The sequence below is a fragment of the Rutidosis leptorrhynchoides genome, chromosome 5, assembly GCF_046630445.1.
Source record: "Rutidosis leptorrhynchoides isolate AG116_Rl617_1_P2 chromosome 5, CSIRO_AGI_Rlap_v1, whole genome shotgun sequence".
In the NCBI taxonomy this organism is placed as follows: Eukaryota; Viridiplantae; Streptophyta; class Magnoliopsida; order Asterales; family Asteraceae; genus Rutidosis; species Rutidosis leptorrhynchoides.
This window is the reverse complement of record NC_092337.1, coordinates 170,417,260-170,443,749: the sequence shown is the minus strand read 5'-3', so window position 1 is coordinate 170,443,749 and position 26,490 is coordinate 170,417,260. Positions and strand designations below refer to the sequence as shown.

Here is a 26,490-nt window from a genome sequence, read left to right as displayed (position 1 = left end):
TACCCGGCCACCAAAAATGTTTCTTGAGATCCTTGTACATCTTCCCCGTTCCAGGATGTATTGAGTATCTGGTTTTATGAGCTTCTCTAAGTACCATTTCTCTCATATCTCCAAATTTTGGTACCCAAATCCTTTCAGCCCTATACCGGGTTCCGTCTTCCCGAATATTAAGATGCTTCTCCGATCCTTTGGGTATTTCATCCTTTAAATTTCCCTCTTTTAAAACTCCTTGTTGCGCCTCCTTTATTTGAGTAGTAAGGTTATTATGAATCATTATATTCATAGATTTTACTCGAATGGGTTCTCTGTCCTTCCTGCTCAAGGCATCGGCTACCACATTTGCCTTCCCCGGGTGGTAACGAATCTCAAAGTCGTAATCATTCAACAATTCAATCCACCTACGCTGCCTCATATTCAGTTGTTTCTGATTAAATATGTGTTGAAGACTTTTGTGGTCGGTATATATAATACTTTTGACCCCATATAAGTAGTGCCTCCAAGTCTTTAATGCCAAAAACAACCGCGCCTAATTCCAAATCATGCGTCGTATAATTTTGTTCGTGAATCTTTAATTGTCTAGACGCATAAGCAATCACCTTCGTTCGTTGCATTAATACACAACCGAGACCTTGCTTTGATGCGTCACAATAAATCACAAAATCATCATTCCCTTCAGGCAATGACAATATAGGTGCCGTAGTTAGCTTTTTCTTCAATAACTGAAACGCTTTCCCTTGTTCATCATTCCATTCAAATTTCTTCCCTTTATGCGTTAATGCAGTCAAGGGTTTTGCTATTCTGGAAAAGTCTTGGATGAACCTTCTGTAGTAACCGGCTAGTCCTAAAAACTGGCGTATGTGTTTCGGAGTTTTCGGGGTTTCCCACTTTTCAACAGTTTCTATCTTTGCCGGATCCACCTTAATACCTTCTTTGTTCACTATGTGACCGAGGAATTGAACTTCTTCCAACCAAAATGCACACTTTGAAAATACAATTCTTCCTTCCTCAATACTTCTAACACCTTTCTCAAATGTTCACCGTGTTCTTGGTCATTCTTTGAGTAAATAAGTATGTCATCAATGAAAACAATGACAAACTTGTCAAGGTATGGTCCACACACTCAGTTCATAAGGTCCATGAACACAGCTGGTGCATTAGTTAAACCCAACGGCATGACTATAAACTCGTAATGACCGTAACGTGTTCTGAAAGCAGTCTTTGGAATATCATCTTCTTTCACCCGCATTTGATGATACCCGGAACGTAAGTCAATCTTTGAATAAACAGACGAGCCTTGTAGTTGATCAAATAAGTCGTCGATTCTCGGTAGTGGGTAGCGGTTCTTGATGGTAAGTTTGTTCAACTCTCGGTAGTCGATACACAACCTGAATGTACCATCTTTCTTCTTGACAAACAAAACAGGAGCTCCCTACGGTGATGTGCTTGGTCGAATGAAACCACGCTCTAAAAGTTCTTGTAATTAGCTTTGCAGTTCTTTCATCTCGCTGGGTGCGAGTCTGTAAGGAGCACGAGCTATTGGTGCAACTCCTGGTACAAGATCTATTTGAAATTCAACGGATCGATGTGGGGGTAATCCCGGTAATTCTTTCGGAAATACATCGGGAAATTCTTTTGTAATGGAAACATCATTGATGCTCTTTTCTTCAGTTTGTACTTTCTCGACGTGTGCTAGAACAGCATAGCAACCTTTTCTTATTAGTTTTTGTGCCTTCAAATTACTAATAAGATGTAGCTTCATGTTGCCCTTTTCTCCGTACACCATTAAGGGTTTTCCTTTTTCTCGTATAATGCGAATTGCATTTTTGTAACAAACGATCTCTGCTTTCACTTCTTTCAACCAGTCCATACCGATTATCACATCAAAACTCCCTAACTCTACTGGTATCAAATCAATCTTAAATGTTTCGCTAACCAGTTTAATTTCTCGATTCCGACATATATTATCTGCTGAAATTAATTTACCATTTGCTAATTCGAGTAAAAATTTACTATCCAAAGGCGTCAATGGACAACTTAATTTAGCACAAAAATCTCTACTCATATAGCTTCTATCCGCACCCGAATCAAATAAAACGTAAGCAGGTTTATTGTCAATAAGAAACGTACCCGTAACAAGCTCCGGGTCTTCCTGTGCCTCTGCCGCATTAATATTGAAAACTCTTCCGCGGCCTTATCCATTCGTGTTCTCCTGGTTCGGGCAATTTCTAATAATGTGGCCCGGTTTTCCACATTTATAACAAACTACATTGGCATAACTTGCTCCGACACTACTTGCTCCGCCATTACTCGTTCCGACACCATTTGTTCCTTTCGTTCTATTAACCCCTGGTCCGTAGACCTCACACTTCGCCGCGCTATGACCATTTCTTTTACACTTGTTGCAAAATTTGGTGCAGAACCCCGAGTGATACTTTTCACACCTTTGGCATAGCTGCTTCTGATTGTTGTTGTTGTTGCGGTTATTATTGTTATTGGGATGATTGTTATAGTTGCTGTTGTTGTTGTTGTTGTTGTTGTTGTTGTTGTTGGGCCGTTTGTTGTAGTTGCGATTGATGTTGCGATTGTTGGGATAATTGTTGCGATTATTGTTGTAATTGCTGTTGTTGTTGTATTGGTGATTCTTATCACCGTTTTCCTCCCACTTTCTTTTGACTTGCTTCACATTAGCCTCTTCAGCAGTCTGTTCTTTAATTCTTTCTTCAATCTGGTTCACTAGTTTGTGAGCCATTCTACATGCCTGTTGTATGGAGGCGGGCTCGTGTGAACTTATATCTTCTTGGATTCTTTCCGGTAATCCTTTCACAAACACGTCGATCTTCTCTTCCTCATCTTCGAATGCTCCCGGACACAATAGGCACAATTCTGTGAATTGTCTTTCGTACGTGGTAATATCAAATCCTTGGGTTCGTAACCCTCTAAGTTCTGTCTTGAGCTTATTGACCTCGGTTCTGGGACGGTACTTCTCGTTCATCAAGTGCTTGAATGCTGACCACAGTAGTGCGTACGCATCGTCTTGTCCCACTTGCTCTGGATAGGTATTCCACCATGTTAACGCAGAACCTGTGAAGGTATGCGTAGCGTACTTCACTTTGTCCTCTTCAGTACACTTACTTATGGTAAACACCGATTCGACCTTCTCTGTCCACCGTTTCAATCCGATCGGTCCTTCGGTTCCATCAAATTCCAAAGGTTTGCAGGCAGTGAATTCTTTGTAGGTGCATCCTACACGATTTCCTGTACTGCTAGATCCAAGGTTATTGTTGGTATGTAGCGCAGCCTGTACTGCGGCTATGTTTGAAGCTAGAAAAGTACGGAATTCCTCTTCATTCATATTCACGGTGTGTCGAGTAGTCGGTGCCATTTCCTTCAAAATAGTCAAATGGATCAAGTTAATCATACAAAATATTAAGAGTAGTTAATAGTATTTCGTAGCATAATATGAACTCATTTATAAAAGCTTTTTCTTCATATTAGCGTTTTATAAGTTTAAATTCGGGTAGTACCTACCCGTTAAGTTCATACTTAGTAGCTAATATACAATTCAACTACTACAATTCTATATGAAAAACTGATTATAATAATATTTCGCGTTCAAACTTTTACACAATATTTTACAAACTTACAATACCGCTTATTTTACATATAGCATGAAATATAGCACACAATAAATTTGATACAAGATGGTTGTGAAGATAATTCTAGCTAGTACACAAGTCGTTCAGCAAAGGCAATAAAGACACGTAATTCATACGTCCAGAAACAAGTCATGCATTCTGGTTTTACTAGGATTACTTCCCATCCTTGGTCTTGTGGAACATAACCGTTATGGCCGTTGATAAGACAGCGTGTTGTAACGTCGTCAAAGGGACGAGGGTTACGTAATGTCCAACAGTCCCGTAACAATCTAAAAACCTCATTTCTTACCCCAATTACCGACTCCGTCACTTGTGGGAAAGTTTTGTTTAATAGTTGTAGCCCGATGTTCTTGTTCTCACTTTGGTGAGAAGCGAACATTACTAATCCGTAAGCATAACATGCTTATTTATGTTGCATGTTAGCCGCTAATTCTAAATCACGAAGTCCAATATTCGGATATATTGAGTCAAACTAATTTCTTAACCCATTGCGTAAAATAGCATTTGGGTTCCCCGCAATATATGCGTCAAAGTAAACACATCGTAACTTATGGATTTCCCAATGTGATATCCCCCATCTTTCGAACGAAAGCCTTTTATAAACCAAGGCATTCTTGGAACGTTCTTCGAATGTCTTACAAACTGATCTCACCTTAAATAGTTGTGCCGAAGAATTCTGACCGACTCTAGACAAGATTTCATCAATCATGTCTCCGGGTAGGTCTCTTAAAATATTGGGTTGTCTATCCATTTTGTGTTTTTATACTGTAAAATAGACAAGAGTTAGATTCATAAAAAAATACTTATTAATACAAGAAATTTTTACATATATCATAAAGCATAAGCACGCTATATTACATATATTACACCACACGAATACAACTATCTTATTCCGACTAGCTTGCTTCTTCTTCTTCGGTTTTGGTTCATTTTGCCAAGTTTCTAGGGATATATGATGTTCCCCTAATACGAGCCGTCGTTTTCCACATTGGTTTAGAAAAACCTGGTGGTTTAGAGGTTCCCGGGTCATTGTTACAACTTAAGGACTTCGGGGGTTGACGATACATATAAAGTTCATCGGGGTTGGAATTAGATTTCTCTATTTTTATGCCCTTTCCCTTATTATTTTCTTTTGCCTTTTTAAATTCAGTTGGGGTAATTTCTATAACATCATCGGAATTCTCGTCGGAATCCGATTCATCGGAGAATTGGTAATCCTCCCAATATTTTGCTTCCTTGGCGGAAACACCATTGACCATAATTAACCTTGGTTGGTTGGTTGAGGATTTTCTTTTACTTAACCGTTTTATTATTTCCCCCACCGGTTCTATTTCTTCATCCGGTTCCGATTCTTCTTCCGGTTCCGATTCTTCTTCCGGTTCCGATTCTTCTTCCGGTTCCGACTCTTCTTCCGGTTCCGCTTCGGGAACTTGTGAATCAGTCCACGAATCATTCCAATTTATATTTGACTCTTCATTATTATTAGGTGAGTCAATGGGACTTGTTCTAGAGGTAGACATCTATCACATAATATAAAACGCGTTAAGAGATTAATATATCACATAATATTCACATGTTAAAAATATATAGTTTCCAACAAAATTTGTTAAGCAATCATTTTTCAAGTAAACACGGTCGAAGTCCAGACTCACTAATGCATCCTAACAAACTCGATAAGACACACTAATGCAAAATTCTGGTTCTCTAAGACCAACGCTCGGATACCAACTGAAATGTCCCGTTCTTATTGATTAAAAACGTTCCATATTAATTGATTTCGTTGCGAGGTTTTGACCTCTATATGAGACGTTTTTCAAAGACTGCATTCATTTTAAAACAAACCATAACCTTTATTTCATCAATAAAGGTTTAAAAAGCTTTACGTAGATTATCAAATAATGATAATCTAAAATATCCTGTTTACACACAACCATTACATAATGGTTTACAATACAAATATGTTACAACAAAATAAGTTTCTTGAATGCAGTTTTTACACAATATCATACAAGCATGGACTCCAAATCTCGTCCTTATTTAAGTATGCGACAGCGGAAGCTCTTAATAATCACCTGAGAATAAACATGCTTAAAACGTCAACAAAAATGTTGGTGAGTTATAGGTTTAACCTATATATATCAAATCATAATAATAGACCACAAGATTTCATATTTCAATACACATCCCATACATAGAGATAAAAATCATTCATATGGTGAACACCTGGTAACCGACATTAACAAGATGCATATATAAGAATATCCCCATCATTCCGGGACACCCTTCGGATATGATATAAATTTCGAAGTACTAAAGCATCCAGTACTTTGGATGGGGTTTGTTAAGCCCAATAGATCTATCTTTAGGATTCGCGTCAATTAGGGTGTCTGTTCCCTAATTCTTAGATTACCAGACTTAATAAAAAGGGGCATATTCGATTTCGATAATTCAACCATAGAATGTAGTTTCACGTACTTGTGTCTATTTTGTAAATCATTTATAAAACCTGCATGTATTCTCATCCCAAAAATATTAGATTTTAAAAGTGGGACTATAACTCACTTTCACAGATTTTTACTTCATCGGGAAGTAAGACTTGGCCACTGGTTGATTCACGAACCTATAACAATATATACATATATATCAAAGTATGTTCAAAATATATTTACAACACTTTTAATATATTTTGATGTTTTAAGTTTATTAAGTCAGCTGTCCTCGTTAGTAACCTACAACTAGTTGTCCACAGTTAGATGTACAGAAATAAATCGATAAATATTATCTTGAATCAATCCACGACCCAGTGTATACGTATCTCAGTATTGATCACAACTCAAACTATATATATTTTGGAATCAACCTCAACCCTGTATAACTAACTCCAACATTCACATATAGAGTGTCTATGGTTGTTCCGAAATATATATAGATGTGTCGACATGATAGGTCGAAACATTATATACGTGTCTATGGTATCTCAAGATTACATAATATATAAATCAAGTTGATTAAGTTATGGTTGGAATAGATTTGTTACCAATTTTCACGTAGCTAAAATGAGAAAAATTATCCAATCTTGTTTTACCCATAACTTCCATTTTAAATCCGTTTTGAGTGAATCAAATTGCTATGGTTTCATATTGATCTCTATTTTATGAATCTAAACAGAAAAAGTATAGGTTTATAGTCGGAAAAATAAGTTACAAGTCATTTTTGTAAAGGTAGTCATTTCAGTCGAAAGAACGACGTCTAGATGACCATTTTAGAAAACATACTTCCACTTTGAGTTTAACCATAATTTTTGGATATAGTTTCATGTTCATAATAAAAATCATTTTCTCAGAATAACAACTTTTAAATCAAAGTTTATCATAGTTTTTAATTAACTAACCCAAAACGGCCCGCGGTGTTACTACGACGGCGTAAATCCGGTTTTACGGTGTTTTTCGTGTTTCCAGGTTTTAAATCATTAAGTTAGCATATCATATAGATATAGAACATGTGTTTAGTTGATTTTAAAAGTCAAGTTAGAAGGATTAACTTTTGTTTGCGAACAAGTTTAGAATTAACTAAACTTTGTTCTAGTGATTACAAGTTTAAACCTTCGAATAAGATAGCTTTATATGTATGAATCGAATGATGTTATGAACATCATTACTACCTTTAGTTCCTTGGATAAACCTACTGGAAAAGAGAAAAATGGATCTAGCTTCAATGGATCCTTGGATGGCTCGAAGTTCTTGAAGCAGAATCATGACACGAAAATAAGTTCAAGTAAGATCATCACTTGAAATAAGATTGTTATAGTTATAGAAATTGAACCAAAGTTTGAATATGATTATTACCTTGTATTAGAATGATAACCTACTGTAAGAAACAAAGATTTCTTGAGGTTGGATGATCACCTTACAAGATTGGAAGTGAGCTAGCAAACTTGAAAGTATTCTTGATTTTATGTAACTAGAACTTGTAGAATATATGAAGAACACTTAGAACTTGAAGATAGAACTTGAGAGAGATCAATTAGATGAAGAAAATTGAAAAATGAAAGTGTTTGTAGGTGTTTTTGGTCGTTGGTGTATGGATTAGATATGAAGGATATGTAATTTTGTTTTCATGTAAATAAGTCATGAATGATTACTCATATTTTTGTAATTTTATGAGATATTTCATGCTAGTTGCCAAATGATGGTTCCCACATGTGTTAGGTGACTCACATGGGCTGCTAAGAGCTGATCATTTTAGTGTATATACCAATAGTACATACATCTAAAAGCTGTGTATTGTACGAGTACGAATACGGGTGCATACGAGTAGAATTGTTGATGAAACTGAACGAGGATGTAATTGTAAGAATTTTTGTTAAGTAGAAGTATTTTGATAAGTGTATTGAAGTCTTTCAAAAGTGTATAAATACATATTAAAACACTACATGTATATACATTTTAACTGAGTCGTTAAGTCATCGTTAGTCGTTACATGTAAGTGTTGTTTTGAAACCTTTAGGTTAACGATCTTGTTAAATGTTGTTAACCCAATGTTTATAATATCAAATGAGATTTTAAATTATTATATTATCATGATATTATCATGTATGAATATCTCTTAATATGATATATATCCATTAAATGTCTTTACAACGATAATCGTTACATATATGTCTCGTTTAAAAATCATTAAGTTAGTAGTCTTGTTTTTACATATGTAGTTCATTGTTAATATACTTAATGATATGTTTAATTATCATAGTATCATGTTAACTATATATATATATATCCATATATATGTCATCATATAGTTTTTACAAGTTTTAACGTTCGTGAATCACCGGTCAACTTGGGTGGTCAATTGTCTATATGAAACATATTTCAATTAATCAAGTCTTAACAAGTTTGATTTCTTAACATGTTGGAAACATTTAATCATGTAAATATCAATCTCAATTAATATATATAAACATGAAAAAGTTCGGGTCACTACAATAATGATGATATAATGGTCATGATGATCGTAAGACGTTAAAGATAATGATGATGTATGATGATGAGTTTGTTAGATGATAGTTATGATTTCATGATGATGATGTTGCTATGATGATGACCGTGGGTAAAAATGATGATAACTATGATGATGAAGTAATAATTATGATGTTGATGATGTATTTTGATGATGATGAATGATATGATTGATGATGATTCAAAATAGAAAATCAATTTAAAAGATATTAAAATCTTAATAATAATAATAGAAAAACTGATATGGAGTAATGGTTAAGGATGTTATCGGATTAGCGAGAGGTCGCGGGTTCAAACCCGGACTTGGGCATTTTTCTTAATGGCTATTTCTTTGAGGTAGTTTACTTATTACTCATTTTTAATATAATTATTATTGTTATTACTAAATATTATTGCTATTAGGTTATTAAAAATACAAAAAATATAATTATTAGTATCATTCGTACAACTAATATTATTATCATTAGTATTAAAATGATTAATAAAATTTTTATTATTATTATTAGTATCATTATTATTAAAAATTATCATTTTCATTTTTGTTATTAGTATTACCATTATTAATAAAATTATTATTATTATTATTATTATTATTATTATTATTATTATTATTATTATTATTATTATTATTATTAGTAAATCAATATTATCAAAATTATCATTCTAACAAATAAATATTTTGTACATTAAAACTACATATTACATAACTATATTAATATTACATATAACAAATTAATGTGTTTTGATATAATACCAATTACAAATATGTATAGATTAATATAACTATGTGTATAAATATTAATAAGTTTACAAAATAAATATATATAACATATAACTGAAAATATATTATATCAATTTGTGCGATTCCAATTATATGTGTTAATATATATAAATGATATAGGTTCGTGAATCCGAGGCCAACCTTGCATTGTTCAGTTTCATCGTATGCATATTTTTATTACAAAATATCGTATTGTGAGTTTCATTTGCTCCCTTTTTAAATGCTTTTGCAATATATATTTTTGGGACTGAGAATACATGCGCTGTTTTTATAAATATTTGACGAAATAGACACAAGTAATCGAAACTACATTCTATGGTTGAATTGTTATACCGGATATTGCCCTTATTGAACTTGGTAGCCTAAGAATTGGTGTTTATTATAATTGCCACCAATTGACGCGAATCCTAAAGATAGATCTATGGGCTTTGACACGCCCCAGTCAGAGAATTTGAACTGCTTTAGTACTTCGATGTTTATATGTTTGGGGATATTCTAGATGCATTTTGTTAATGTCGGTTACCAGGTGTTCAATCCATATGAATGAATTTTAAACACTTGCGAGTGTATGATTATTGAAAAAAGGAAATCTTGTGGTCTATTAAAATTATGGAAATGATCGATTATGATAAACTAATGAACTCACCAACCTTTTGGTTGACACTTTAAAGCATGTTTATTCTCAGAATTGAAAGAAATCTTCCGCTGTGCATTTGCTCAATTTAAAGATATTACTTGGAGTCATTCATGGCATATTTCAAAAGACGTTGCATTCAAGTCGTTGAGTTCATCAAGAATATTATTAAGTCATTTATAGTTGGATATATTATGAAATGGTATGCATGCCATTAACTTTCGATGTGATGAAAGTTTGTCTTTTAAAAACGAATGCAATGTTTGTGAAATGTATCATTATAGGTCAAATACCTCGCAATGCAACCATATGTTATTGTATTCGTCCTTATGGATTAGGACGGGTCTCTACATCCCCTCCCTTTGAACTAAGGGAACCATTACCTTGACCATCATCATTCATCATTAACATCAACCAATTATTTGTGGCTTTGGTCTCATTGACTAACTCCTCAAGTTTGCGTTTCTCATGTTTTGACAAGTTTAACACCAAACGTTTTCTCAAATGCTCTTTTTTGGGTTGAGGCACGATGAATTCGACCATATAATTTCCTCATCGACTTATAAATAACATTATTTTTATAGTTAAGCTTACTTGGAGTTCTTTGGGTCAACCCTCCACCACCTCTAGTAGTGAACCAACTTGTTTTGTACTTGTGGTACATTGCACACTAGCGACAATTTGTGGTGTGGTTAAGGGCGTTGGTGGTAATTTAACACTTTTGCTTCGAATGCTCAGACATTTACCTTTGTCTCTAATGGTCAATTTTTTGGTTCTAAAGCCAAAGAAAGAACTCGCGGTTGCCAAAAATGGCCTTCCCAAGACAAGGGGTACAATCGGATCTTCCTTTATATCAACAATCACAAAATCGGTTGGGAATTCCATGTCCCCTACTTTTATAATTAAGTCCTCGGCGATCCCCACACTTGGGCTAATGGATTGGTCAATTAATTTTACCACCATTTTGGTGGGTGAAAGGTCACCTAGGCCTAGCCTTTTATAAATGGACAAGGGCATAAAGTTAATTCTAGCCCCCGAGTCGGCTAATGATGTGAACATCTCCGACCAGTTCACATTACATGGAATGAGGAAAAGCCCGGGATTGCCCATTTTGGTGGTAAGTTACATTTTCTTAAAATTCCATCACACTCCTTTCTCAAGAAAGTGGTGGATGCTTGTTCAACCTCTCCCTTGTTGGCCATAAGTGTTTTCAAGAATTTCCCATAGTTGGGCATATTTTCAAGCACCTCCGCCAAGGGGATTTTAACATAAATATTGTTGTTTTTGGTTAGGGTCGACTTACAATCCACATCCTTTAGATGCGTAGGAGGTAATGGTTGAGGTTATGAGACCGGTGTCTCATTTTTCTCATTGATTGAAGTAGCAAAAACCTCAACCCCGTCGCTTTGTTCCTTTGCATCCAAGATGTTTTCTATCCTTGCTCCCTTTTCCAATTCTCCCAATTCGATTTTCTCCAAATCACCCTCTAATTTCTTGCATGTCAACTCGGTAGCTTCCATAATCATTACACTTTTCACTTGATAGGGGAAAAATGTAAATACCCGTCCTAATCCATTAGAACGAATACAATAACATATGATTACATCGTGAGGTACTTGACCTCTATATGATACATTTTACAAACATTGCATTCGTTTTTAAAAGATAAACTTTCTTCACATCAAAAGTTGACAGGCATGCATACCATTTCATAATATATCCAACTACAATTGACTTAATAATAATCTTGATGAACTCAACGACTCGAATGCAACGTCTTTTGAAATATGTCATGAATGACTCCAAGTAATATCCTTAAAATGAGCAAATGCACAGCGGAAGATTTCTTTCATACCTGAGAATAAACATGCTTTAAAGTGTCAACTAAAAGGTTGGTGAGTTCATTAGTTTATCATAAACATTCATTTCCATCATTTCAATAGACCACAAGATTTTCATTTTCATTACTCATAAATATACGTCCCATGCATAGAGACAAAAATCATTCATATGGATTGAACACCTGGTAACCGACATTAACAAGATGCATATAGAATATCCCCATCATTCCGGGACACCCATCGGATATGATAATTTCGAAGTACTAAAGCATTCCAAATTCCAGAATGGGGCTTGTTGGGCCCGATAGATCTATCTTTAGGATTCGCGTCAATTAGTAGATCGGTTTACTAATTCTTAGGTTACCAAGCAAAAGGGGCATATTCGGCTTCGATCATTCAACTATATAATGTAGTTTCGATTACTTGTGTCTATTTCATAAAATATTTATAAAAATTGCGCATGTATTCTCAACCCAAAAATATAAAGGGTAAAAAGGCAAATGAAACTCACCTTTCTGTATTTTGTAGTAAAAATACATATTACAAAACTGAACAATGTAGGGTTGGCCTCGGATTCACGAACATAGGTATCATTTGGGTATATATATTAATACACATACTTGTAATCGAACAATTATATATATTATTATTAGTGATATAATTTTTATATTAACAACTTATATTCATTTTATGAAATTATTAAATTGTGTTATGTTATATGTAATAAATATATATATATATATATATATATATATATATATATATATATATATATATATATATATATATATATATATATATATATATATATATATATATATATATTTGTTTGTTAAAACATCACTTTAGTAATACTAAGATAATATTTGAAATATTAGTAGTGATAATACTAATAAATATGATGATATTATTTATAATTTTATTAGTAAGGATATTAATGATAAGTTTAAATAATAAATCTCATAATAGTGATTATATCAGTAGTTTTTAATAAAGTGAATAATTTAATAGTAATGGTAATGAAAATAATAATTTTGATAACAATACCTAATACTTAATAATAATAATGATAACAATAACAATTTTATTACAAGTGGCAATCTTAATAATAATACTTTTGTTAATAATAAAAATTCTAAATGTTACCAATACTAATATTATTGATAAATATAATAGTTTGTATTATTTTCATATTCGAGATTTTGAATTAACATTTATAGCAATACTTTTAATCATGATTTTTACTTAATCTTAATTATATTATACTTAATTCTTGTTAGTAGTAACATAACTATAATCTTAATCCCAATACTTAGTAATAACAATAGTAATACAATAATAATACTAATAGTAATAATAATGTTAATACCAATAATATTAGAAATGTTAATAATATAAACTATATTAATCATAATAATTTTTATGACTATGTTATTAATAATAATGATAATAGTTAGTAATACATTAAAATTAGTAAGTAACAATAAACACATAACAATATTAATAATAATAATTATAATATTTATAATAATAATAATAATAATAATAATAATAATAATAATAATAATAATAATAATAATAATAATAATAATAATAATAATAATAATAATAATAATAATAATAATAATAATAATAATAATAATAATAATAATAATAATAATGAAGAATAATTACAACCTTTGAAGAAACCAAAAAAAAATTCGCCACTGGAGGGACTCGAACCCGCGACCTTTTGATACCCGACACACGCCAACACCAGCTGGGCTGGTGCCCATTTTCTATATTTATACTCGACCCGTTTCTATTTAATCTGTATTTATTAGTTCTACTTCTTTATCTTCTTCTTTTGCATTCCAATCGACTGAAATCCCCTTAATTATATCAACAAATTATTGTTTGGTTTCTAGGACTTTCAAATGAAAATGAAGCGACTCAATTGTGATGAACTGAGTTAACAGAAAAAAATAAAATAAAAAAATGTAAGCAGCAGCAGACTTTGCGAAGAACACAAGAACCCAAATGGTGATTTTGAAATTAAGACAATTTTGGCTTGTGATTATAAAATGAAATCGGTCATAAATCATTCATGGAAGCTTTCTGAATTATTAAATTAATCTGAAGCATCAAATTGAGCGCGAATTTTACCAAGAACAGATTTTGTTGACTTTTAAAATCGAAAGTTTGACCTAAAAATTAATGCTCAATATAATGAATTGACAGATGGGATTTTGCAGAAAGTTTACTTGTGGAATTCCTAACAACACTGCGATTACAAATTTTGAAATTTAATACGTATTTGAGGTTTTGATTAAAAGAATGATAACAGAGGTGTCGAAGAAAGAAAAAAAATAAAACAAAAATGTTGTTTTGATTTATTCGACTAAACTGGTACCAGTTATCATTTGAATATTGGCAATAGAAATCTAAATGAATTCTCCTCAAACACCAATTAATCGACTCATATGATTTGGAAGCAGGACAATATAATCGAGCCAGGGGGTTGAAAACAAAAAGATAAAGCAGATAGAGATGGCCACTAATTTTGTACGAAGATTAGGATTTGTAGAATCAATTATATACAGTTCGATTGAGATGGCACAAGATAAAAAAAAAATAGAGCAGGTGAAGATGTGTAACCCATTCGCGTAATTTCTTGACTTTATATCTATTTATTAAACAATATAAATTAATAATTGTATTTATAATAATAATACTAGTTACTAATAATAATAAAATACTAATATAATAAGAAACAATAATGATAATAATAATAATATTAAAAATAATAGTTTTTTTTAATAATAATATAAATAATCTTAATAGTAACTATCATTATAATCTAATAATTATAATGTTAGTAAAGATATCAAATCAAATGTACAAATTTTCATATTTATGTTTTACCTATCGAAAATAACAATATAATTATTATTGTTTTTAATATTAATAATAATATTAAATTAATAATGGTATAATAATAATATAGTATGATATTAAGTTATATCTTAATAATAATGATAATAAATTTTAATAATAATGATTCTTAATGATATTGATAATAATAATAATATCTAGTAATAATAACGGTATAATAATTACATGTTTCAAATCTTATATCAATATTTTATATATTTATATATTAATATTCATAATACTTATATTTTTATTATTATTTTTGATATTTATTTTAATGATAAAAATAAAAGTAATAATGGCAACATCAACATAATATCTATATTTCAATTTGTAATTACACATTTTACAGTTTTGTATTATTATATGATAGCATTTATTGTATATTTATTATTTATATATTTTACAATATATATATATATATATATATATATATATATATATATATATATATATATATATATAGAAAAGTTAAGTTGCTATCTGAATAAATATATGTATATATATGAATGATTCTATATATGTATATATATGCATATATATGTATATATATGAATGATTCTATATATATATATATATATATATATATATATATATATTTGCTATCAGAATAAATATATGTATATATATGAATGATTATATATATATATATATATATATATATATATATATATATATATATATATATATATATATATATATATATATATATATATTACGTTTTTACTTCTAATGATTAACTTTGTATTTTATTATTTCATATTATTATATATGTACTTATCCTAAAGTTTTATATATATATATATATATGTGTGTGTGTGTGTGTGTGTGTATGTGCGTGTGTGTATATATATATATGTACATATATGTGTTACATATAAATTTACACAATGGTTCGTGAATCGTCAGGAATAGTCAAAGGTTAACTGGATATATGAGACATAGTTCCAAAGTTTTCAAGACTCAACATTATAAACTTTGCTTATCGTGTCGGAAACTTATAAAGATCAAGTTTAAATTTGATCGAAAATTTATGGGTCGTCACAAAAAATGCCACCACTTCCGAATCATCCGAGAACTTGAACACTCCAAGATTAATTGTATCCATTCCCAATGCTTCATCCAAATTAAGCTTTCCTTCTTCAACATCGAATGCAAAAATATGAGGAAATTCGATTTGATCCTCCTCTTCAATTGAAGCAATCGAATTCACTTGAGCATAATTGTTATTAGGATTTGATGAGCTTGCTTAGTTGTTTTTTTGATTGGTAGTGTTGCTCTCGATAGGGATAACTCTCGTGTTGTTGTGGTTTTGGTTTTGTTGGTGTTGTTGAGGTTGTTGGTTGCTCCGGTTGTTATTGTAGTTGTTGTTTGGGTTAACTTGGGTGTTGGATGGTAAGGTGCCTTGAGGTCTCTCGTTAACTTGGCTTGAAAGTCTCCCAACGGTGCTCTCAAGGTTTTGAAATGAGGCTTGTTGGTGTCGTATTTGTTGCTTCAAGAACTCGTTTTCCTTTGTTAATAATGCTTCGGTTGTTTCCACCTTCTTCATATAATTTTGCATCATCTCTTCTAGACTTTTAGAAGGTTGGGAAGGTTGGTTGTTTGGTTGATATTATTCGTTTTGTTGAACGTAACCTTGGTTATTTTGTGGTTGACTGTAACTTTGGTTTTGATAACCTTGATTTCCTTGGTAATTTGGGTTGGGTTGGATGTTGTAAGATTGATTATTGTAAGGTTTTTGGTTTTGGGATTGAAAGTTGTTGCCTCAGTTTTGGTTGTAGTTGGAGTTGTATCCTTGGTTGCGGTTTTGGTTTGTGAATCCGGGTGGTGCATTGGTTTGATTGTTGAATGACACTTGCTTTTGGTTTGGGTTGTAATAGCTTTGGTTCGATTGATAAGAATTGTTGCCTTGGTTTGAAGTCCCTCCCCTTTGATAGTTTTTATTACCCACGTAATTTACATGAGCATCTAAATTCATGGGAATTTCATCCAAGTCAATGTGGTTACATTGATTGATTTGGGGACAATTCTTAGTGAGATGTGGTCCTTCACACCTTTGACAACCAACTTGCATTGCGACTATCGATTGTTGTAGCTTTTTCAACCCTTTCCCATACATTTGAAATTGATTGATCAAGCTTGCTAAGGTAATTTGCCCATCATCACTCTCCACTTGAGCTACACTTTTCCATGTCAAATCTCGTGGTGAAGGTGCCCATTCATAAGTATTCACCGAGATGTCTTCTAACAATGTTTCGGCCGCATTAGGTGATTTATACATAAACACTCCACCCGACGAAGAATCAAGATATTGTCTAGTCAAAGCATTAGTACCCTGTTAGAACATGTTGATATACTCCTTCTTAGTCAAACCGTGTGGTGGGCAAGCTCTTAGCATCTTCTTGAAACGTACCCACGCATCATACAAAGACTTATCACCCCATTGGGTGAATCCATTGATTTCCATTCTAAGTCGTTCCACCTTTGATGGTGGGAAGAAGTGATTGATAAATGCCTCGGTTAAATCTTGAAAAGTCCTAATAGAATCGAATGGCAAATTCCTTAACCAAACCTTCGCTTCCCCTTGAAATGTAAAGGGGAATGCCCTTAATTTAAAAGCGTCATTGGGGACATCTTTGGTTTTGTAGATATCACAAATATCGTTAAAGTTTTGAATGTGTTCGAAAGGATTTTCTTCTACAACCCATGGAAGAACATATCTTTGATCATTGTGAAAAAGTTACCCTCTATCTTCCAATTATCGACTCCAATTGGTGGTTCTGTGATAGCCGGAGGCACAACCGTTTGTGCCACCAACCTAACATTCTACATTGGAGTGTCATTTGGATCGTTTTCTTTTTCTTCATTAACCGGTAAACCATGATCAATTAGATTATTTTCTCCTCCTCCGTCCATATCTATCAAACAAAATGGCAAAACCTCAAAACACTTTCTTAAATCCCTTCTTCTACGATTATAAACCCCGTGCACGTGTTTTTTCGGGTCGGAAAATGGATGTGTGAACTCTTGAACCTTATGAGATCTCATTTTCATACAACAAAGTACCTAACCTTCAATAACAACACAAACACAAACGGTTTTGCAATACAATAATATATAAAAACAATAAAAGTAACTTTTGTAAGGACGAATCCTTACAAAAGGATCGAATAACTATAAGTTTAAACCAAATTCTCAACTTAGCACACCGCTCCCCGGCAGCGGCACCAAGAAAGTGTGATGCATGTGGAACAATACACCATTTACCCTCATAATTTATACAAGATTCAAATATTACAAATAAGCACGCACAACTATCGAGCACTTAAAATCCGGTTATTATAGCACTTTAATGTAAGTATTCGTTACAAGTTCGTCCCAAGAGAGCTGTGTAAGTTGAATAATTGAAACTATTAATTGTCCTAGGATTTGTTTTATTTGTGTGTGTGTGTGTGGGGGGGGGGGGCGTTATGATTGATTTTAACTATAAACTAAACTTACTCAAATAAATAAACTTAAAATTAGCAATTATAACTAGTAACAAGTAACTAAATATTGAGATCTAAATCAATTAACAAAGAGTGTTCACTTACCTAATCCTCTCTATGCTTGGATTGCCCTATTTTACCCAAATTGATATCGCATTAGTTGTTTAAACTATTAGTTGTTTTGCATTACTACCAAACCTTAATCAAATTATACTTTTGCAAACTCACATAAGCATTGTATCCTAAGATCAAGTTAAGTATAAGTGGTTATTGAGATTATGCTTGGGTTAAAATCACTTAAAACCCTTCAACTATCAAAATCACTTAAGATAATCAAACACCACTATGTTGAACAAAGGTCAATTGAAAACCAACTTAAACTAAGAACACAATCACTTGAAATCCTTATTCTCTCTGTCTAGATCACTTAAGGTGTTAAAGCACAAATTGATTCACTTCTCAAATCACTAAGAGAGCTACTCAATCTATGTAATCAAAGTAAAACCTAAATCAAATCATAGCAATGGACCTCATTGCTACCACAATAACACTTGCTCATGTATTTCATTCAAAACAACTTTATTCAATTGATTTAGGGCAAATCCTTTGCATTAGAGATTCATATATAAGTAAACACAAACAAATTAGCCAAGCATGACTGCGATTACACTAATCATAAGCATATAAACACAAATAAACATCATCTTGAGTTATTACAAGTATTTGATTCAAAACTAGATAAAGAAAAATGGAGATTACAACCTAAAATGACAAAGTGTTGAAGATCTAGAGCTACACTATGATAGAACTTGAGCTTTATTCCTTCAATTCACCTTCAAACTCTAATGGATGATGAAATTAGGGTTTTGTGTGTGAAAATTGGACTAAAAACTGCAGCTCTCTTGATAATGACCTCCTCTCTTTCCTTTTATAGTGCTGAAAATTCTGGGCTGAACAGCGTCGGGAGCGCCGCTTTTGACTCAGGAGGCGCTTTTGGCTTAACTTCAGGAGCGCCGCTTTTGTGATTAAGTGCGGCTCTTTTCTTGTAAGAGCGGTGCTTTTAGCTATAAGGAACGACGCTTCTGGCTACTGTTGAAAATTGGTGCCAAAACGTGCATAAAAGCGTCGCTTCTGTCTGAGGTGCGGCGCTTTTTACCATGAGGAGCGGTGCTCTTTGATGAGGAGCGGCGCTTTTGGAGCTGATTTCTGCACTTGTCATTTTCTTTGCAACTTTTGATTAAGACTTGGTAAATTTTGCACTAAATCAGGCTTCTAGCCTTGAACCGACACTTTAGTGCAGAAAAACAATTTTCGGGCCCGATGATCCTCAAAAGCGAATGAAATGAGGGAGATATTGCGAGATAAAACATGTATAATTAGAGCAATATCAATGCTATTATCAGCAAGGGACACGAGATAGGGTTATTCATCCCGTTGGAGAACGAACGTCGCGCGTTAACGGTCTCGAAATGGAGGATGATGATTAAACAAAGTTGAAGAGGAAAAAAGAGAGCAGGAACAAAAGAAATTGTAATCAAAATTTCAAAGTTGAAGCTCCAAATGATGATAAAGATGCCATAAAAGGTGATTTTTAAGTTTTTAACACTCTTTTGTATCATTTCACTAGTTCTTAATTGCTTTATTTTAAGAAAAGTTTTAATCTTTAATTAACTTGTGGTGTTTGTTGATTATCATTTCACTAGTTTTTAGAGGTGATAGGCAATATTTATGATTCAAATGGGTTAGCGAGTACTTGGTCAAACTTGGGATTACTTAGAAAATCGGTCAAAACTTGGGATTACTAATCAGTCAAAATTCGTTCAATATCAGTCAAAATTCGTCAATCTTAGTCAATATCCGAGTACTCCCCAATTTGCAGAGTACTCCCTTAAAAGTCACGACCAAATACTTGCCGAATAGTGGATTTTGCAACTTTGGATGACTTATGTTTGAACTCATTTCTATTTTATTTATTTATTTATTATTATTATTATTATTATTATTTTTATTTTTTTAGAGATAGAAGCATAACGAGAGCTGACCCATTTATAAGCTGAGTTGAAATTGCCACCTCTACTCTCTTTGAGTTTAGAGAATTTATATATTGTACCTGAAAGAGTGTATTTGATATTTTTTTTTTTAGTATCCAAGACCATCAATAAGCCACAGATCGTTGCTCTGGTCTCAAGTACCTAACGGTGATTGGGTTTCCGTAACTTCCGGTAGCGAAGATTATTCGTTTAAACACACATGCGTAGGAATCAATATGAAGAAAGCCTTTTCAGATGTGAGGACGATCGGTATGTTATATACTGATCTGTTTCCCATTATAAAAAAGAGACCAATTCTCATGATTTATGTTAGTATAGAATTAGAATTATAATTATACATTAAAGGTAGTAACTTTACATATTGATACTAGGTTTGAGCTAGATATGTTATTGGAGCCCGTGAGTTCAACGTGTAAAAGTACGGAAGACTTTTTAAACAATATTAACCACAAGTCAATTAGTACGGAGGGTCGAATTCGAATCGAGGACCATTTTGATGCAGAATCATTGATCGATGATGGAGATGGAGGAAATAAGTGGGCTCAGTTTTATCACAGAAGGAACAACAAAAACCAACTGGGCTGCTGGACTATTTTGGAGAGTCAATGTTTGGGCCTGCACATGGCGTGGAATAAATCAGAAGGAATAGGCAGCTTGCTGCTAAAGAGTAGCTAATTTGAATCTTTTAAATTTTAGAGTTTATCCTTTATGTTGTGGTGTGTTTAAATAAGGCATTGTGAAGCCATTGTACGTATCTTTTATTTTGTTAAAAACTTTGTTATCAGTAATAAACAAGCCGCGGGCTATTTTTGCCATCTTCTGTTGCATTCTTTGTTAGTAATTGTTTGGCCACGATCTCATTCTTTACATCACATTTCACAGGTGAAAAAAGTTAAACTTTTATCAGCACTTTGAACTAAAAAAACTGGTAATTTGTTTTTTGCTTACGTTGGTAAGTTTATCTGGTACCTAATTATTCGAATATACTAGCAGGTATCTTATGTTCTAGGTACAGAGACTAACTTACACGTGACAAGAAAAGGAAGAAAAAAACTTTTGGGAGACAAATCAACATCAATATCCCATAGGCGGGCAAAAATAGATCGATTTCATAGATTCTTGTCAGCAGCCACAGTTTAATTAAATGCACTAATACTCTCATCTCCATAAACTTCAAGGTTCATTTGTTACATTTATTACTAGATTTAACCAAATTAGTTGATTTATCTTACTAAATAGCATGTTATCTTGGTACAATGTTTCACAGGAATTTAGCCTGGAAAAAGTTTTAACTTGTGGCCATGGTTTGTTGCTAGAAATCGATTGACGAGGATAAATGTATAGGCAAATGTGAACAAAGTGTATTTGAAGGCTATAAGACAATGGGGGTCATAAACTCTACTTTTCCTAATGCATCCAACATAGAAATTAATAATACAATCATTCATTTCCTTATTCAAATAGCAAGATTCTAAATCCATGAAAACAAAAACGAGTTGCATGTCTTACTGTTAGAACTCATTTCCAGTAACAAGATTGTAGGCTATATATTGCCCCATACGGTATTACTGTTAGAACTCATTTCACAAGATTTACAATTACCATTTGTTCCTTGAATTCAGGAAACCCACTTCACAAGATTTACAATACTCAAAGACCACTGATTAAAAAATAGTACATGATATATGAAGGAAGTCATAGTACAGTTAGTAGATTACATGATTTCATAAGTTTTTCATGTGTGCTATAAATGCGCAAGAGTAAATCATAGTACACAAGGCTAATGACTATTTGAAACGCAGGAAATCAAAAACAAAGCCCATTGATAAAATTCAAAATCCCTGATAACGTCACTCTACTTATCATAACACTTTTATCACTCGATCTCGTTTTCTTGTCACTTTTCGTGTTTGAATCGATCTCTTCCACTTCATGTTCGTTCTTTTGTCTCTTTGACTCGTGAGATCAATCGAGCAATACATGTCTTCAATCACTATAATCGACTTTCTTAGCTCGGTGTTTTCACTCACTGCAGTTAACTCAACGTCCTAAATAATATAACCTAAAAACTTAGCCATGCCCGCAATCATGGTTGACTTTCCTGTTCCCCCATGTGAAGATACCCGCGTTTCCAAGCCCTTCCTATTCAGGTATAAAACTTTTCCGATTTACTAAATGTAGTCAAATCGTCGATTATCTCTTGCTTCTTCTCGGAATCCATTGCTAGCGTTTGAAACGTAGCTGTATGCTCAAACGTAACGCTAGTCCAATTAGAACCATTGTTAGTATAAAGCTTTCTCAACCTATTTTTTCGCGTTATACTTCTCCCCGTTTTTATCTCGTGCTTTAAATAATATCTCTGATAACGAGATCTCTATATCGTTTATGAAAACCAAGTCGATAAAACCTCTTTTCATCGGGATATCGATTTAACAAACTAGATTGAGTTGTTACCACTACTACAAAAAATAAGCAAAGGAACCTCTTTTTTGACCTTTAGGAACCGGTTTTACAAGAGGTTCCTTTAGGTGGGGGTTCCAAAAGTGTGGAACCGGTTTAACAACCGCTTCCTTTGGTGGAGAAAAGAAACCTCTTTTTTATAGAAAACCGGTTTCTTTTCTGTATCAAAGAAACCTCTTTTATGTTTAAGAGGTTTCTTTCTTAACATAAGGAACCCCTTTTAAATAAAAAAACAGGTTCCGAATCTATATAATTGGAACCTCTCTTTACTAAAAAAACCGGTTTTAAAACCATATATATGTATTTTAAATTCAGAAACGTGATTCCATTATTTTAAAACCCAATAACATTAACAAAACCTAATTAAATAAAACCTGCTATTCAATATTTTAAACAAACCACTAAAAAATTAGTATTCAAGCTTCCTTCATAAACATACAAAATTCTTCAAAATATATTAGATAATTCTATAGTTATGATCTAAAACCACAATAACTTGCAAACAATACTACATACCAAGAGCAAAAGGTACACAAGTCTTAGTTTTGGTAAAACATCAACCAAAATAACATCACAAGTCTTAGTTATGTAGAAACATCAACCAATCTGTTCAACAATCATAAGTAAAAAAACTAAGTACCACTAAAAATTTAACTAATCAAGGCTTTGACAAGTATTCGGAGATCCACGTACTAACGATATTTTCCAACTCGGTCGCGCTAAACGGTTGTATAATCATCCAAGGTATCTATAAAAAGAACATAATAGAACATGTTAGAACCATTACTACAACGGTTAAAATGTGAATATACATAAAGCATCATAGAACATTTTGCCATAAATAATACATCATATTTGTGAAGAAGGTGCATGTCAGTGATAATAATAATTTACTACACCAGTTTACATTGGAGATAAAGAAGTGTTTATAGGGAACCCAGCCAAATATTAACATGTTAGCAGAAGATATTATTGTCCCATTTGAACACATGAACAAATCCACACACCAGGCTTATGAGTAGAATAATCGATTACTTTAACAATTCTAAAACCAAAAGAATTTTAAAAACCTGAATGAACAAACGTAAACACTAACCAGCTTATACAGGTAATCGTTGTATTTTTCTTCGAATGGAAGCCTATCTATCATATTGTCTAGTAGTTCCACTTTTCCTACCTTCAAATCGAAACAAATCAGATAGAAATGTCTATCTTGTATAACCGGGAAAAACACCTGTGAAAACCAAAATAATTGTAAAGTTTAATAATATATATAAATAGTATTCGAGCTATACATAAACATATATTTATATTTATATTATGAACATAATTTAAAAACATAAATAGAAACAAGTGATCAACATACCAAATCGATGTTTGATACTGCCCTATATTGTCTGTCTCCACACACAACTTTTTCGATATTAGTCACAAACAGATTATAACAGTCAATGTCTGACATATCTCCATTTATCATGCCATCCTTCTGAAAAACCAAATATAACAACACATTCAGTTTGCATCCTTACCGGCATAACAGAAATTTTTTAACTATTACTAACCAGTATTCCACTATGAAAAAACACTCTCCTGATTGAATCTCTATCCCTTAACCTTTCCTCCAGATTTAGCAATGTAGCCCGGCAATCAATTATAGGTGACTCAACCCAGTTGCTAGGTAGTAAGCTATGGAACGTGTCCATAATTGTCTGGACACCATCTCTAGTTTCAAACACAATTTCCCTGTGCACATGTTTTATTACACACATATGTTTACATAGTTACTCACCAATTAGTTTAAACAGCTTAATACAACTTAATCAAATTATCATCACATTTGCGTGGACTTCAAAATAATAATATTAATGAACAACTAGATAATTACGTGCTTAGTTCGTATTTGTAATACATGATATCAAACAAAATTGTTCATCTAAAACTGCTGGTAACATATATTATTAACAACATCTACTTTCAGAATCGTTTCCATACCTGATAATCATTATCATTCACTCCCCCAACTTCTTTTGATGGTATACGCTCTTCAAAACTTGATGATAGTCTGATACTGATTAGAACTAATAGTTTCAGTTTATGCATTTCGGTTTCGTAATCGGGCCACCTTAAGACATGCTGTAATGAACACTCATAAGTCAGAAACTTGATGAAATGGAAACACATCATAAATTTTACAAACAAACATGATGAGAATCCAAGTCAAGTTCATCATATCCTTAACAAATCCATCAGGACTATCACAAATTGCTTTTCATTTCATAAAGTCTACTTTCCTTTTTATCTAGAAACACAAAATTTGAGAATAACCAAAACAATCGCTAACAATAACATCAATTTTTAACAAAACCAAACACTAGCTACTGATTTTAACTAACTCTAACACTAAATTTTACAAACCCTAACAATAATTTTAACAAAGAGAAAAAAAAATTACCATGTGTGCTTGGATTTTTGTGTTACAGTTGTAATCTACCAAAATTGCTGCTTTAATTGAAACACGGAGATGAAGTGACGGAAGTAGGTGATGGCGCTAGTGAAGATGGAGAGGTAGATGTAAGATGGACATGCAGAGGGAGATGGATCGGGAGATGGAGGAGTTTTGTGCGAGTTAGATGGAGATACAGAGGGTAGATGCCTAGATAGAGAGGTAAACGATTGAACGATTTGGTTCTAGGGGTTTTTAATGTCTACGAGAGTAATTAAGAGGGAGATGGAATTATGGTCGATCCAGCTGTATAAAAAGTACTTTTCGTTTTCCAGTTGTGATATTTTATTTGGCAATTTAAAAAGAGCACAAATGTAAATGGATTCAATTTTTTACAAATAAGATGTTTTAAAAGTTTGGAACAGGTTTTAAAAAGAAAAAGGTTCCTAAATTTATAAAAAAGAGACCTCTTTTTAAGTAGAGGTTCCAAAAGTTTAGAACCGGTTTCTATTAAAAAAGAGGTTTCTAAACTTAAATAAAAGAGACCGGTTTCTTTTTTGAACTACAAAACCGGTTCCTTTGAACTTTTGAAACCTCTTTTCTTTGGCTCCTCTAAAAAGAGGTTTCTAATGGGGTTCCTTTTATCATTTTTGTAGTAGTGTACTGGGTACTTCCCAGACGTCCAATATACTTTAACACCGTTAAATTCATCGTCAACTTCTTCGTAACCATCCATTGATAACGAAACGATTTTAGAATTGTTCTTTATGATGATGCCTTTTAGATGTTGGGCTTTCATGGACCTCGTTGAGCTCAGCTCAAGTAGGTTTCTATAGCTGTGTAAGCTTCGTTATGCCTAAAACGATCACCAGCCAGTGAACTCGTTGAATTTGATTTGAATGTATGGGTAGAAAGGAGTTACAAGTTAACGAGTGTATTTGCGAAACAAGTTACGAGTGGCAGATGGTATGAATCTTTCGATGATTACTAACACAAACATTACACTAGTGAATAGTGATCCAAATTGAGCTAACATATATCTTGGTGATCTCATATACATGTTTTTTGATATCTTTATTACGATGTTATATATTAGGCTTAATTTTGAAATACATTCCCTAAAAGATCAAACGTGATATCACTGATGATTTTTAAATAAAGACATCATCACAAGTATGCCCTCAATAGTCACAAATGCTAAAAGAATC

The 26,490-nt window shown here is 32.6% G+C and overlaps 1 protein-coding gene and 1 pseudogene across 1 annotated transcript; both read right to left on the bottom strand.

Moving 5' to 3' along the window:
* Nucleotides 1-22,185: 22,185 nt before the first annotated feature.
* LOC139849158 (AAA-ATPase ASD, mitochondrial-like) lies at nucleotides 22,186-26,342 on the bottom strand (annotated as a pseudogene).
* Nucleotides 23,338-24,749, bottom strand: LOC139846659 (uncharacterized). Its single transcript, XM_071836146.1, has 4 exons — nucleotides 24,402-24,749; nucleotides 24,206-24,325; nucleotides 23,936-24,073; nucleotides 23,338-23,587 (listed from the first exon to the last, which is right to left on the bottom strand). The coding sequence occupies exons 1-4, from the start codon at nucleotides 24,606-24,608 to the stop codon at nucleotides 23,498-23,500; spliced, it is 555 nt and encodes a 184-aa protein (XP_071692247.1). The 5' UTR covers nucleotides 24,609-24,749; the 3' UTR covers nucleotides 23,338-23,497.
* Nucleotides 26,343-26,490: the final 148 nt, after the last annotated feature.

Coding starts and splice junctions, on each gene's coding strand:
- LOC139846659 (XM_071836146.1), bottom strand. CDS start 24,608: ATGTGTGTAATAAAACATGTGCACAGGGAAATTGTGTTTGAAACTAGA. Junction 24,326..24,401: donor TTTTTCATAGTGGAATACTG/GTTAGTAATAGT, acceptor TTGGTTTTTCAG/AAGGATGGCATGATAAATGG. Junction 23,588..23,935: donor ACGATTACCTGTATAAGCTG/GTTAGTGTTTAC, acceptor TTCTTTTTATAG/ATACCTTGGATGATTATACA.